Genomic DNA, 17,105 nt, shown 5'->3' with positions numbered 1-17,105 from the left:
CTTTCAAGAATGGAAACATCTGACTGCGATCTATTTTCTTTATTAAAATATAAATATTTTCTAGAATATGGACAGGTAAGTTTTAATGACAAACAGCAAAATACAGCAACCAATATTCAATAGGTATTCTGCCACTTAGTGGAGTTCTTCAAGAAAGCAATTCAGTACACCTTCTCAACTTACAAATGTATTGAGAAATCTAAGTGTATAATAAAATAAGGTCTGTATGAACATCAGCTATTAATTTGTGGATAAAGAACAATATACGGTAATATACAGCCGAAGACTTAAATATTAAATAGCTGTTTATCTTAAATAAACTGAGAACACTTTAAAATTTTAAGTTGATTTTATTAATGTTAATATGGATTAAGAAAAGAGAATGTATAATATTATAAAATTGAAAAGTAAAGGAATTTTATTTCAATCTTTTCTCCACAACTGAAGGGTTTCTGGGTTTTTTTCCTCACTAATGGATATATTAAAAGAACAATTTCATAATTCCTAAACTTCTAGTTTCAAACACTTGACAGAATTTGCAACTTAAGTTTCCTATATTTTTTAATTCTGTACATTTCTTATTGCTATCAGTCTTGTCATTTTCTGTCAGCCCCTGGAGAAAAAAAAAAAAGCTGACAGGAAGCTACTATACTGCTTTTTACCACTAAAATATAGAAAATTAATTTTATGAATTTGGCTCACATGGAAAGAATATTTATTAATGCTACAAATCAGAGATTGACTGACAGAAATACTGTCTTGAATGCAAAAAGAACAAAAATGAGGTCACTTGAATTGCCCTGAAAGGCATTCCAAAAGCTTCAACATGGCTTACCTGTAGCTAAAGTTCTAGTGTTTAAAATGTAACTAGAAGTTAAGTGAGTGTTCCTACTTTCAAGTAAAGGCAGCTAAATGACTTTCAGTAATAAAATGTATCAAAATATTTCACAAGTCTAAAACACAGCTGAGAGGAAGGCATAGTTATTTTTTCAGCTATTTCACACTATTTTTCGGTTTAAAGGTTCAAGAAAAAAATTAAATGATAAACCACAGAAAATTGCAAAATGCCAAATTTAACTCCTATAATTTCTCTATTTTGTTATGAATATCAAACATATACTTTTAATGTGCCAAAAATATGGCTTTACAAAATGTGAACAATTAATTTTTAAAAAGAAAATTATATTAGTAATTTAATTACTTTTGATTGATTTTATAGGGTAGTAAAACAATACGTCTTCAAAACTACTAAAATGTTAATGATACCATCACAAAATGACTGTAAGTAGATTCTTCCACTATTCAATTATGCCTAGATAACTTTGAATAGCTATAGCTTTCTCCAAATGGGTACCAAAATTTGTACAGACTTAATCGTGAAATCTGAGTGAAATAAAATTTGAGACCACAAAACTTTTAAAGTTTAAATTATTTACCCTTTAAACTTCAGAAGGTGTTTTTTTTCCAAAAGAAAAATATTAGTTCAAGATTTAATAACTGCAGGTTTAATAATTTTTTTACTTGAACACAATGTCCATTTTCATAAATAGTAATTAGACATACTGAAGATTTAAGTGTGAAAGATTTCAAAGTGTCAATATGTCACTATCACTCTTTAAATGTTCTCAATATAAACAAAAACATATAAGTTATAGATACAATTAGTTATATATCTACAATATATAACACCATTCTCCTTCCCTAACCATAATGACATGAGGATAAAGTAATAAATCTCTGTGCTATTCAAGGCAAAAAAAAAAAAAGACTGTAAAAAATAAATCTTTAAAGAATAGTTTTAAAAATAAAGTTCAAATACTGCACAAAATAATTTAACTGGAAATATTACTATATACTATAGAACAATTTTTTTCAATTTTTGAATGCTACAGTAAATTCCACTTTCTAATTCTATAAAAGAATTTATTGGATATCTGTACTTAGATATTAAATGTTTACATTCAGTTTGATGGGAATGTAATTTTCAGAAGTTAACTGAGCCTTTGTCTTAAAAGCTCATCTATTTGAGTCTTATACATATTTTTTACATCTTCAAGATCTAATCGAAGTTCTTCTGCCTCTTCTGCTTTTTCTCCATACATCTGCAGAATAGTGTTGTATCTTTGATCCAAATCCTATAAAATATATTTGTTTACAATTTTTAAATAACTACAGAAAATCTTTAATATTATATTTATATTATCATAAATGAGCCACCAGTAAAGACATTACAATCTAAATAAAAGTATATAGTCATCTCTCATAAAAATTAAACTCATACCTCAGTCTGTTGGAATAAAAGAATAAAAAAAACAAAATAAGCCAGATGGCTATTAATCTTAACATATCTTTTCACTAAATCTACAATTCTCCCCAGATATAGCTTAATCTGTCTTTTCTCCCAGTAATTTCAGCACGTTTGATGAAATTTCAGTCTCTATGGTTCACTGTGGTTTAAGTATTACCTGGCATTTACCCCACAAGAAAAGTCAAAAGAAAATCTATTCTCATATATGGCTTAAGAGCAACTTCCCATACCAAATATGCTAATTGTGAGGATACATATAACATCATTCAATAAAATACTGCTCAGATCATGCAAAAGTTCAGGATTATTAATGAGCCTTGGCCAAATGAAATCTGGTTATTTTCCTGTGCTGAGACTCAACATGATTGTGAACATTACTCTGAATGTGTGATGTGAGAAGCAAGATAAGATTCATTTTTAAAGTTCTTCACTCAAATATTAATACTCTTCAATTATCAAAGAAAACACCAACATATACATATGCATTTTATGTAAACTAAAAATAAGAGTGAAGAATACTTACTCTTAGCTGAGTTCGAAGTTTGGGTATCTCCTTCACTTTCTCTTCAAGTTCATCATTTTGATTTGTTAATTTAACTAGCTCTTCAGCCATTATGGAGCGTGTTTTTTCTAGATTGCCAATTTCTAGCTGAGAAACATTACCAGGAAGTGATTTAAATCAAAATATATCTTGTTTAATAATCCCACTAATATAAACATTTAATGTGCTATTTTTTAAGAAATAGATATGTGAACATATAACCATAAGCTAGCTCCTGGTAAAAGGAAATAGAGGCACAAAAACGGTTTCAACTTTCCTCAAAGGTATACCATTTATAGAGTTTACTATGAGAGATAAAGAACTGAAGAAAATTTAATCATCTGTTTGAAACATGCAACTCTACATTTTTCTCTAAGGAAATAGCATATATTTCAGTTATGCTAAATTACTACAAAAACCCAGAGAAATAAAAACAAACTGCCAACCATGCAGGTCACATTGGTAGAATCTATCATCAACTACCAAAGAAGTTCATTTGTGCCCTTAAGCATAACAGTGGGCTACACAAACATAACAGGTAATAAGATTATTCTGATCTACTTTCTTCCAATTCAAGGACATCTTCTTTAATACAGTAATATTTTCAACTAAAATCATATAATAAAAATAGAAGAGGAAAGTTCCACTTTCGAGTGTATCAAGTTTAACAATGAAAACAGGTAAAACGTTTTAACATTTGTCACAGCATTAAGTTTCTGAAAAGCAAGATAAGATGGGAGGATGCTCCACTCACCATGTTTCCTTTCATGTCTAGGATGTTATAGTTCTAATCTCTCTCATCACCTTTACTCTTTCCTCATAGGGGGAGCTGGAGCAACTTACCTAAGCAGAAAATCTGGGGAGAATAAAATGGCTATGCTCAGCTCAGCAACTTCCCTTTTTTCGTGTTTGGAAAAAGCTGCCTGCAAGGAGCTCTCTGCTCCTAGATGCCTCTCTGTCTTATCATGGCAGGCTGTCACACATGGGGTGGCCTTCTCCAGCCAAGCATTTCCTGTGACAGTCTCCCAAATTCTGGCACTCAGAAGGCCCACTGAACTTTCATCCTTGGCTAATTTCTCCAACCAGCCTTTATCGTTAATATATATGATTTACTTGGGGCTTCACTTGTCACTATTTCATTTTATTTCTCAATTTGTTCAGAATGCAGGTGGAAATGAAGGGTGCTACTCATTGGCCCTCAAAATTTCATTTACTTCTACAGCACATTTAATTTTTCTAATACCTGTAAATGAGTAATTTCTCCTTCCCTTAGCTTTAGCTGAGACTGTAGATTTTCAATAATGCTTGATCCTGCTCCCATCCTTACAGCATCATAAAGATTGCTTCCATTTGCTGACACAGACATTGGTCCAAATGAGTGATCATGAAGCTCATCCTGTGTTAATTAAAGAAAGCATATATAGTTATTCAGTTACTACAGACTGTGCATAGGTGTCAAACAAAATGGTTTGGTCAATTCTTACTTTAAAATGTCTATGACTTTTTTCAAAGGCAGAAAACCATCTCTATTTCCTCAGTGCAATTAGCACTCCCTTACAAATATGCAGATAAATTGCCTATAGAATAGCAAGATCACGGTGAGAGTCGAACTGCTATCTGCACATTCTCTTTATCATTATTCAGTCTAAGAACTAAACACGTGTAAGAAATAAAACATCACCTGAGACATAAAAGATGTTTGTAGTCCTGCCATATCAACTCCACTTATCGAGCTTGAGCGTGACATTGTGGGAGTGCTAGAAACAGAAAATGACTTCCGTTCCTTAAGGTGTAAAGAAAAAAAAATTCAGTTCAGATTAAAGAGTAAAATGATAAATAAAAAAGCAATAAAGTTTTCTAGGATCAATGACAACAAAGATTCATTCTAATTTCCTCATAAAATGTTACAGATATCTTAAGTCTTATCAAAGGCACAATATTTAGTAATTTAAAGCGTAGACAAACTTGGTTAAATCATCTCATTTATATTATAACAACATAATTTGTTTTATTTTTAATGGAATGAGAATGTTTTTATTGGAACAATTATATGAACTAACTGCTTCATATTATATATCATACCACCAATTAAACCTATTCTTTAGAATAAGATTACCAATGAGATTTACAAACCATAAAGTTTCTGGCTTATCCACTTTATTTTTACTGTATTTTTTTAAACCAAATAATTTCAAAAGGTAATTTCAATCAATGCACATATAGGTAGTTTTAATGTATTACGCTTACTACCGAGTATACTCCAATCCTTTAAATACAGGAAACTCACTTTAGAAAAATTACCTTCATTAACCAGAAAGAAAGTGAACAAACCAGTTTCACTCCCAAGGTGCCTATGGGCCAAATGAGGGGCATCAGAGTCAGTGAGAGACCACAAAAATTCATTTTAAAAGGGGCAAGAGGTTCTGTCATTCGAATCCTAGAAATCACAGATATCTTTGCATAAACTCCAATTACTCTGGACCCACTCTGAGCAGAACACTGATTATACTACTAGAATTTATCACTCTATTGATTTTAGACATAAGAAATGGTATTTATAAAGTGTAGCTAAAATTACAAAACAAATAATGATTAATCACAACAGCTACTAACTGGTTACATCAAAAAGAAAACAAAATTTAATACCTTTTCTTTTATTGCCTCTTGAGTGAAAATTGCTTTCTTCTTTTCCTGTTCAACTTTCATTTTCTCCATATCTAACTGACTATTCAACAGTGTCTAATGGAGACAGAGATACAGTTAGATAATTTCTGTGATACTAAGTCACCATCATAAGTCAATCTCAAAGTTTAGGAACATAAGGTATACACTCCTACTGGTCTTACTACTAAAGATCAAGTTCCAAAAGCAGAAACATCACCCATTTTATCTTGCCATCTCATTAGTTCGCTACCATCCCCAACCATTCTCTAATGGAAGCCCTAAGAGGTGAGCGAACACTAATCGAAATACCTTTTCTTTCCTTGTCTCTTCAAGTGTTCTTACATATTCACCTTTTAGGTTTTCTAATTCAACCTGGTACCTATTAAGCCAAAGGGAATTAAAACAAAAAAGATTATAGTACAGACTATTAAAAACTCACTACTTTATTAACTCCAGTTATATACTTAGTAGTCATTTTTATTATCAGCTTTATTTTCCAACTGTATTTTCCAGATGACCTGGGTTTTATTCAAAAAGTGAACTACTACTTCATGTTATCTTATTTATTGGTTCTCTGGATTAAGATTTCATTTAAAAAGAGACTTTTTTTTCTAAAGAGAATTTTGAATACCACCATTCTACAATTTGTTCAGATTCTACAAAGGCTTATTAGGGAGGTCTATGAAAATGTCTGCAAAAGTCCATATATTTTACTTCATGAATCATTTTTACTTGACCACTTTTTTTTAAAGTAAAATTCCAAGGAAGAACTCAGGATAAAACCCCTAATCACAGCCTTAATATAACTTCACATAGATGGATTTTATAGCTTATGGTTTCCAAAGAGCCCAGACATTTATTTAGAAAGATTGGAACAATGCTTAAACCCCTGTAAAATAAAAACAACTCCAGTGAGTGGTCTTCAAACTATTTTGTGGTAACAGACTCCTTTAAAAAATCTAATTAAAGCAATGAATCTTTGCTCTGGAAAATGCAAATACATTCAGAACATGCCACCCAATTTTGAAAGCCTATGCAAGGTTCAATGAATCCCGGTCGTATCTTGGTATAATATCCTATTACTAATGACTCTGACTTTAAACACTAAAAATACGTATTTTCAGTTCTCAGTGCAATGAAGCTAAAAACCAACACCACATTTTTTTAAAGTGCTTTAAAATGTCATGAAACTACCAAGAATAACACTCAAGAAACATGCTCACCTATTATTTTCATCCTCTAGTTTTCTTAGCCTATTTTTCTCTGATTCTAGCTGGGCCTGAAATCTACTATTTTCTTGTCTTAAGAGAGAATTCTGTGACTCCATGGAAGACATTTGAATTTTGTTGGCAAGAAGTTCCTCTGTGGCCGCACGTTCTCTCTCAACTGCTGCTGCCAACAAGGTCTGGGATTCACCTGATTGTAGGGTAAAAAAGAAAAATCACATATACATACATTCAAGAGGCCAAGATAACAAGTAGATTCTGACTTCAAACTTTTAATGATGCAAATAGCCACACTTAAAACTGTAAGTACTCATTGACTAAGGCAGGCCTGCCTACAGAGACAAAAAAAATCTTAATTTATATGTGTTTTATCATTTTTTTCACCAAAATATTTTAATTTGAAAGTGGAGTCATGTATCAACAGAGTAGTGAATCAAAAAACAGTGCTGGGTCAATTGGATAGTCAAAGGGAAAAAAAAAAGAAGAACCTCAAACTAACCTTCACACAGCATATGAAAATTAACTCAAATGGATCATACACTTAATTATAAAACAAAATATAATGAGGGGAGGGAGTAAAACGGGTGAAGGGGATTAACAGGTACAAACTACCACGTATAAAATAGAAAAGTTACAAGGATGTAATGTACAGCACAGGGAATATATTCAATATTTTATCATAACTTTATATGAAGTATAATCTATAAAAATGTCAAATTACTGTTGTATACCTGGAAACTAATATAATATTTTAAGTCAACTATACTTCAACTAAAAAAAAAAAACAAACTATAAAACTTTTCAAAAAAAAACAGAAGAAATCTTCAGGATCTAGGGATAGGCAAAGAGTACTTAGGTTTGACACAAAGAGCATGAGCCATAACGAGAAAAACTGATAAACCGGACTTCTTCAAAATTTTAAACTTTTGTTCTATGTGAAAAAGATGAAAATACAAGCTACAGACTTGGAGGAAATAAATGCAAACCATGTTATCTAAGACTAGCATCTAGAATACATAAAGAAGGCTCAAAACTCACCAGTGAAAATACAGACATTCCAATTAGAAAATGGGCAAAAGGCAAACATTTCACCGAAGAGGACGTACAAATGGAAAACAAGCAGATAAACTGACATTCACCATCTTCCGTGAGGAAAATGTGAATTAAAATCATAATAAGGCATCACTACACACCTGTCTGAATGACTAAAAGAAAAAATAGGGACAACACTGAAAGAAAATGCTGGCAAGGATGTAGAGAAACTGGATTATTCTCATAGATACAGCCACTTTGGAAAACAATTTGGCATTTTCTTAAAAAACTAAACATGCAACTACCCATACAACCTGGCAAATGCACACTTGGGCATTTATCCAGAGAAATGAAAACTTAAGTTCACAGTAAAACCTGTATATGAATGTTCACAGCAGCTTTATCCATACAAAGTCTAGATCCAGCCCAGACATCCTTCGTCAGGTACATGTTTAAACAAGATGTGCTACATACATGGAAAAACACTCAGCAGGGACTTCTCTGGTAGTCCAGTGGGTAAGACTCCATGCTCCCAATGCAGGGGGCACAGATTCGATTCCTAGTCGGGGAACTAGATCTCGCATGCATGCCGCAACTAAGCGTCTGCATGCCAGAACTAAGTCCACATGCTGCAACTAAGAAGCCCTCACGCCGCGACTAAGACCCGGTGCAGCCAAAGTAAATAAATAAATATTTTTTTAAAAAAAGAAAAACACTCCGCCGTAAAGACTAAATCATTGATACACATAAGAACTTGTATGAATCTCCAAGAAATTACACTGAGCAAAAAAGGCCAATCCCCAAAATGTCACATGTTATACAATTCTATTTACATAATTTTTTTTTTTTTTTTTTGGCAGTGCCATGCGGCATGTGGGATCTTAGTTCCCCAACCAGGGATCGAACCCATGCCCCCTGCAATGGAAACACGGAGTCTTAACCACTGGACTGCAAGGGAAGTTCCACATTTACATAACATTTTGAAATTCCAAAATTTTAGAAGTGGAGGATTAGTGGCTGCCAGGGATTCGAGACAGGGAGGGAGGGCCATGAGGGTGCTAAGTATGATTTTAAAGGGCAAAATGAGGGATCTTTGTGGTGTTAGAACTATTCAATATCTTGACTGTAGTGATGGATACATGAACCTACACAAGTGGTAAACTTGTATAAAACTTGATACACAATAGACACATATACATATATATACACAAATAAGTACCAGTAAAACTGGGGAAATCAGTATAAAATCAGAAGGTTGTTTCAAAGTTAATACCTTGATTGTGATATTCTGCTATAATTTTGCAAAGTGTTAACATATGGATATTGGGGAAAGCATGCAAGGGACCATTCTATATCATTTCTTATAACTGCATATGAATCTACAGTTAGCTCAACTGACAATTACAATTTAAAAAAAAGGACTAGTGGATAAAATTCTGAGATTTAACAAAGGCAAGAATTTTCATATTTTTTCCCCACCAAAGTAGACCTAATAATATCTCTATTTTACATTATAAATTCTGTTCTATACTGTATCTATGCTCTTATTTATAGCATTATACGGTACGTTTGTCCTGTGGCTTTGCCTACATTCCAGCACAATACCACATATCCCTGAGGCTGTGTAGGCTCCAGTTTAAAAGCCACAAAAATAATGGCTTCTTGCTTTCATTTTATTGCTAAATAAATATTTGTTTCAGAAGGTGTCATTTTCAAATATGACATATTTCATAACAAATGGGTCTCAAAAAGTGGTCCAAGATAAATAATAGACCTAAAATTAATACCTAGAAATTAAACAATATATGAAGGTTCATCTGTTCAGTGATTTTTCTTTTTGAGCAGATAAATCTATTTCCAGACAAAATCTTACATGGAGCTACAAGGGCCAAAAAAAAAAGATAAAGGAGGCACTACTTTCATTAAAACAGCCTGGAGGGAGCCCAGCAGCTTACTTATCAAGCTTCCCCCTCACCATGACAGCCAGCACTAAGACATACAAGGGATCTACTGAATAATGTTTGAAAGCAACTAATCTAGTTCACCCCTCATGATTTTCAGGGTGTAGTCCAGAGAAGGTAAGTGTCTTGCTCCAGACTGTCTGACTGGGTGATTCAAAAAAAAACATAAAAACCCTGAGTCCAAGTCTCCTGACACCCATTCACGTCTGCTTTTATCACTACACCATGATGTCTCTCAAATTACAGTTAATTTTAGGCGTAGAATGGACACAGGAATTTTTCACCATTTGCTAGCTTCTGGGATATCTAATATGTACATATTCTGTGCTTGAATAAGTATCTTAGAAGAATAATTTTCTTTTTATTAACAGCACAGAAGGGCAACCTAGAGCATTTCTGTTAAGAAGCAAAATATGGAACCTTAAGACTCCACAGCATCTGTCTACTAGAATTTGACCTTAATCTAACTTAGACCTATCTCTGCTCTTGGAATTCTACCACTGACTAGAATCATACCTGATCTCTACTTCCTACACTACTGCAGACAAGCTAGAATGAGGTCAGACTTAGCAATGGACAAGAAAACAGTTGAGCACAACAGTTTGTAAAAATGAACGTAAGAATGACATGGAAGTATTTTAGACAGTACCAGACACATCGTGTAAGGAATGTTTTGAAAGAGTCAATTAAGGTATTAGAAAATAAATGTAAAAGAGGAGAAGAGGTAAAAATCCACAAGTTAGACACAAAATGAAACCATGAGATCAAGTGAATTTCAATTTCATACCATTACCCTAAGTCTAAAACAAGATGGAAGGGCTTCTACATTGAGCTTAAGAACTAAAGCAGTTACCAAGTCTATCAGAAAGATTCTTCTCTAACTTCTCCCATGATGACGTCTGGGACCCTAGAGTTGCTTGCAAATTTTCTATCTGTCGAAGTAACGGTCTTGTTGTTGATGAAACACTTTGACTCAGTTCTTGGTTTCGATTCTCTGCTTCCTGGAGTCTCTGAATCATGACATTCTTAAGTCATTACTACTGACAGCAATAAAAACACTAAAAATGCTAGCAAAGAAACTTTATGAGAGATTTCTGGGAAAAACTACTTCTCCAAGATAAAATGATTTTTTATTAAATTATTTTCTAACTACTCAATCCTTAAGTTACAGTTAAGTTGCGCAACATAGTAACTAAATAAGTGCCTTACAGAGCATTTCTAAGATAAAGACAGCCTTTGAATACCTTAAGATAATAAAGAGTATCATCCAAACCTCCCAGTAGTTGCCTCCTCATCCAAATATTTCTAAGTATTTATAAAAACAGAAAGATCAATCTGAGGGGCATTTTCTCCCCCTTTTCCTGTACATGTTCATTGACTGAAATTAACAGAGCAGTAGCATAAAAACTAGGCATTGCTCATCTGCCCCACAGTAATCAGAGACTGATAATAATTAATAAATCGGCCATTACAAATGAAAAAACAACACTGAATATACTACATATCTATCATGATAAAATTATCTTCTAGAAAATAAAATTAGGGCTTTTCTTATACATTTTTAAGGTGCCCACTCTGGTTTTATTCACATAAGCCACAAAAATACAGCAAATGATAAGTATGGGAGAAATCTTCTCAACTCTAAGAACATTACCCCACTGAGTCATTTTGTATTTCTTGAAAAACGCATCTCAGATTTGTGTTTAGGGAAACTCTGACAGTACCTGCTGGAGTTCACTGATCTCATGACGTAAATAATCCTCTTTTCTGGCAGCTGCTTGTTCTGCACGTTGCAGTGCCAGCCTAAGGTCCCCGACCTGTATTAGGAGAACCAACAACACTATCACAACCAATATCACAATATTATCTATAACTTCCTGCTAACTACATATTTTGTATTGTGTTGACTTACTGTTCGTGTATAATACTCTTCACTATCCAATGAGCTTTTACGTATGATTACCACATCCCATTCTTCAGGCAATCCCCGAGCCATATGTATTCAATATGTACTTAGGAAAGCTCGATAAGGTGCGCACACACACACACACACACAAAGCATGTAAGTATGTACAAGGCCCAGCCACTGCCATACAATATAGGAGGAAAGACAATGCATCCATAAACGTTCGCAGTTTAATGCAGGATGTGATAGGAGCTATATGAGCTATAAAATCTAGCTGCTATATTCATACACAGCTGCACAGGTTGTAAACTGCTACAGCCTTTTTGGAAAGCGTTATGGCAACATAATCATCAAACTTCTTACATTCTTTCATCTGATCGTCCTAGTCCTGAGAATTTATTCTATGGAAGCAGATCTGTAAACATACAAAGATGTTCTCTACACTGTGAGCTAGACTAACAAAAACAAACGAAACAAGAAATATTGTTAATATCTATTAGCAGTCATTTATTTTTGTAAATGTGGATGCATTAATACACCCAATAAAAATTAAAATGAACATAAAAACCATGCAGAAATGTACAGCTTAATCTTAAATGAAAAAACTATAAAATTATATATATATATATATCAATTATAAAAAATATGTACATGAAGATAAGGACAAGAAGTTAATACACAAAACTGGCAGGACTTGTAAAAGGTGATGATTTTTTGAATGGTAACCCCATATACTATCTCCCATTCCCCCAATTTTTTGTTATTACGTTCGAGTACTTTTAATTTAAAATATTAATATTTTTATCTATCCCAGTGAGGGAGTGGCAGAAGTACAAGGACCATGGTGTAATTTACAACAGCAAAACATCGGAAACAATCCAAACATCCATTAATAGGAACTGACTGAATGGTATATTCACACAATGATATACTATAGAACTATAAAAAGGAATTTTTTAAAAAGCTCTATGCTCTACCATGGAATGATCACCAGGATGTTTTATTAGGTAAGTAAAGCAAGCTGTAAAACAGTATCAATAGTAAACTATATTTTATGTAGGAAGGATGAGAGCGATACAAACAAATGTGTGTATACGTGTAGGTATGTATATATATGTGGGGTGTATATAAGTAAATGTAAGTATGTATGTTTTCTTGCATTTACAAATAGAAACACTAATAAAATGGTTATTTACAAGCAAAGAAAGGGAATAGGGAGGGGCTAAGTTGGAAGTAAATGTTATCTTAATATATTTTGTTATACAGCTTTCACACTTTGGAATCATGTAAATGCTTTACATATCCCTGTGAAATTAAATCAAAAGTGCATTGAGGTCAATGAGGGAAGAATAGTCTTTTCAACAAGTAGTGCTGGAACAATTTGATATCCACATGTAAAAGATCTAAATGTGAGAACTAAGACTATAAAAACTGTAGAAAGAAACACGTGAAAACCTGCATGATGTTGAATTAGGCAACAGTTTCTTAAATGCGATGCCCAAAGCACAAGCAACAAAAGAAAAAATAGGTAAGCTGGACTTCATCAAAATTTATTGAACTTTTGTGTATCAAAGGACACTATGAAGAAAGTGAAAGACAACCTACAGAATGGGAGAAAATATTTGCAAATCCTACATTTGATAAGGGTCTAATATGCAGAATATATAAAGAACTCTTACAAATGAACAATAAAAAGGTAATATAAAAAATGGGCAAAGGATTTAAACATTTAAATAAATATCTCCAAAGGAGGTACATAAATAGTCAATAAGCACATAAAAAGGTGCTCAACATCATTAATCATTAAGGGAATGTAAATCAATACCACACTCAGATACCATTTTACACCCCTAAAAGGGCTATAATGAAAAAAAAAAAAGACAATGACAAATACTGGCAAGAATGTAGAGAAACTGAAACCCTCATACATGGTTGGTGGGAACATAAAATAGTTCAGCAGCTGTGGAAAAGTTTGATAGTTCCCGAAAAAGTTAAACAAAGGATTACCATACGACCCAAGGGTATATATCTAAGAGAATTTAAAATATGTGTTCACACAAAAATTTGTAAATTAATGTTTATAGCAGCATTATCCATAATAACCAAAAAGTGTAAAGACTTCTGGGTATATACCCAAAGGAAATGAAAACGCTAATTTGAAAAGATACAGGCACCCCAATGTGCACAGCAGTATTATTTACAATAGCCAAGATATGGAAGCAACCTAAGTGTCCATCAACAGATGAATGGAGATATATACATACATATACATATATATATACATATATATATATATATATATATATATATATATATATGGTGTGTGTGTGTATACATACATAGTATGTGGTATATATGTAGTGGAATATTACTCAGCCATAAAAAAGACTCAAATTTTGCCATGTGCAACCACATGGATGATTAGTAACATAAGTCAGAGAACAACAAATACTGTATAATATCATTTATATGTGGAATCTAAAAAATTGTCAAACTAGTAAATATAACAAAAAAGATACAGACTCAGATTTAAAGAACTAGTCGTTATCAGAGGGAAGAGAGAAGTGGGGAGGAGAAAATTAGAAATAGGGGACTAAGAGGTACAAACTACTATGTATAAAATAAATAAGCTACAAGGATATATTGTACAACACAGGGAATATAGCCAATATTTGATAATAACTAAAAATGGAGTATAACCTTTAAAAATTGTGAATTACTATGTTGTACACCTGAAATTTACATAATATTGTACATCAATCAACTACACCTCAATAAAAATAAATAAGTAAAATTTACAAGTGTAAATAACCCAAATATCTATCAAATGATGATTTTATAAGACAAAGCCTGACAAATGTTGGTTTTCTTCCTTCATTTGAGGTCCATGGACTCCCACAGATGCTATGAATAAGCTCAGGAGTTAAACAGATTCTCCTGAAATTATATGCAATGTTTAGTATTTATCTGCATTCGTGCATTTCCCTGGTAAGAACATCCCTAGATTTCATAGTGTTCTCAAATAAGTCTGAAATTCCCCCCAAAACGTAAGCAATACTGGTATAATGTAGGCATCACTTTAACAACAGTTTAAGAAAACACACAATTGATTAAGCTTGGCACAATCCAGTACTCTTAGAAAATGAGCCCAACAGGATTACAAAGAAAATGTAACACATGTGCCACTACATAAGGTTTGATTCAAATTAACAGATTCTTTATTTTGCAGAAGCACAAACAAAGATTTTGAAGACTAATTTTTCATCTAATGCTTACTTGAATCACTAATGTTTCTTGCTGCTGACGGGCTTCTTCTTGGGCCTTCTCCAGTGCTGCAGAAAGTTCTTCTTTAGCTCTCATTTCACGACTTAGAGCAGCTTCCTGGGCCTCACTATCCTTTGCAGCATTGGCTTTGTGGAGATCAGTAAGTTCTCTTAAAAAATTAAATAGATGATTTTTAAGTTAAAATAATATAGTTAATTACATGGCCATATTAATGAAGTTTCCAGGTAGATTTCCATGAGATCTACAAAATGAGGAAGAGTTCACCACACAATAAGCAGTGACTACAGTGAGGACTCTCTGTCGAATTTGCTTTAACCAGTCACAAGTTCATATATAGGTAAGTTTATAAACGTTACTAGTGATCAGATAATGGAAAAAGTGTTTCTTCAACATCCTGTTCTGATAACTGATTTTAAACGAGTTACACATTTGTTCATTTTCTTACTTGTATGCACTATCAAGAGCAGCTTGAATACTTCGGTTCTTTTCTTCAAGTTCATTCATGTCTACTTGAAGTCGGCCAAGATCCTTCTCTTGGCGTTCTACCACAGAATTTAGTTTCTTAATATTTTCTCTGTGTTGTTTCTCAACCTCTTCTTTGCCATCAAGGACCTATATTATAAAAACAAAGGTATTTTTCAATAAAAAACACCACAGGAAATAATTGCATTCCACGAATCTCAAGTATTATAATAACGAAGAAGAATCTTAACATTCACTTCTTTTTTTTTTTTTGGCCACACCACAGGGTATGTGATATCTTAGTTCCCTGACCGGGGACCAAACCGGCGCCCCCTGCAATGGAAGCGTGGCAGCTTAACCACTGGATTGCCAGGGAAGTCCCAACATTCACTATTAAATTGCTTGGAAAATTCTTCCCAAACGATATACCTCAATAAATCATCCCAAATGTTTTATAAACCCTGGCCATATGTTCATATTGGAAGTAATAACAATATATATATGCAGAGAATGGTTAATATTCACCTGTTTTAAATGTTGTAACTCTTCTTCTAGGTCTTTAACTTTTTTGTTCAGCTTTGCAATAACATTTTCATTTTCTCTGTCTTTAGCTCTTAATTTCTTAATGATGTTAGAATTATGCAGCTGCTGTTTTGAAAGTTTTTCTCCTGGCAATGGCAAAAAAGTATAAATTCAAATAATGATGATTCTCTAAGAATATGAATAGAATGTTTTAACTAACCAGTGACATAAAATGACAGAATATTTGAAACATCACAATGCTGTAATAGTCAATGTTAAACTGATTTGGACAGCGTAAGCCATGAATGCTAAAATTACTAGGTAGAAGGATGGTGTGGGAACAGGATATTTACAGTCTTAAAGAACCACTCCCACATATTACAAATTACAAAGGGAAAAAAATGTGCTCTTACAATAGAGAAACCTGGTCACCATCTTAACCAAACATTCAGTTTTGATATCACTAATTGTGCTACAGCCTGACATTATGAGTCCACTGATGTGATGGAGTGGTAGGTGCACAATATCACCTATTATATTTCTTACTAGAAATCCGATCTGAATCTAATCATGAAGAAAGTGACAAATTCCTGAACATGGGGCATTCAGTGGGACAACTGGACTCTACAAAATCTTTGATATCATGAAAAAGATATCCTAGATTGCTGGAAGACTAAAAGAACATAATGGCCAAATGCAATGAACAAACTTTGATTGGATTTTGGGGCAGAACAAATAACCAGGTATGAGAGTTATTTTTAGAGACGAGGTAAATGATGCAATACATGCTGGAATACACTTCTGAATTAATGCTGATTTTCTTAGATGTGATTATGATGTTGTGCTCGTCAAGAAAAAAGTGTACTTGTCCTTGAGAGATGCAGACTGAAGAACTGAGGAGTAGACTACAGATTCAATGCAATTCCTATCAAAATTCCAACAGTATTTTTCACAAAAATAGAAACAACAACCCTAAAAGTCAAATGGAACTGCAAAAGACCTCAAATAGCTGAAGTAAACCTGAGCAAGAACAAAGCTGGAGGTATCACATATCCGTATTTCAAAACATATTACTAAGCTACAGTAATCAACAGTATGGTGGTACTGGCATAAAAACAAACATATAGGCCAATGGAACAAAATGGAGAGCCCAGAAATAATCCACGTATTTACAGACAAGTGATCTTCAACAAGGATG

General features: G+C 33.1%; 1 protein-coding gene across 2 annotated transcripts in view; it reads right to left on the bottom strand.

Annotated features, from left to right (window-relative positions):
• Positions 1-1,142: 1,142 nt before the first annotated feature.
• The window catches only part of TMF1 (TATA element modulatory factor 1), a 28,158-nt gene continuing 12,195 nt past the window's right edge, over positions 1,143-17,105 (bottom strand). The window contains exons 6-17 of one of the 2 annotated variants that reach the window (XM_065885283.1): positions 15,911-16,053; positions 15,369-15,535; positions 14,915-15,071; positions 11,457-11,549; positions 10,586-10,742; positions 6,737-6,929; positions 5,823-5,892; positions 5,496-5,588; positions 4,531-4,632; positions 4,093-4,245; positions 2,832-2,957; positions 1,143-2,135 (exon numbers count right to left, since the gene is read on the bottom strand). In XM_065885283.1, coding sequence (XP_065741355.1) covers positions 1,992-2,135; positions 2,832-2,957; positions 4,093-4,245; positions 4,531-4,632; positions 5,496-5,588; positions 5,823-5,892; positions 6,737-6,929; positions 10,586-10,742; positions 11,457-11,549; positions 14,915-15,071; positions 15,369-15,535; positions 15,911-16,053 — 1,598 coding nt within the window. In that variant the 3' untranslated portion in view covers positions 1,143-1,991. The remainder of the gene's footprint in view (positions 2,136-2,831; positions 2,958-4,092; positions 4,246-4,530; positions 4,633-5,495; positions 5,589-5,822; positions 5,893-6,736; positions 6,930-10,585; positions 10,743-11,456; positions 11,550-14,914; positions 15,072-15,368; positions 15,536-15,910; positions 16,054-17,105) is intronic. The other variant, XM_065885282.1, reaches the window with a different exon arrangement.

Source organism: Phocoena phocoena, chromosome 10, assembly GCF_963924675.1.
Source record: "Phocoena phocoena chromosome 10, mPhoPho1.1, whole genome shotgun sequence".
NCBI lineage: Eukaryota > Metazoa > Chordata > Mammalia > Artiodactyla > Phocoenidae > Phocoena > Phocoena phocoena.
Note: the sequence above shows the minus strand (reverse complement) of the source record. Positions and strands in the feature narration are given on the sequence as shown.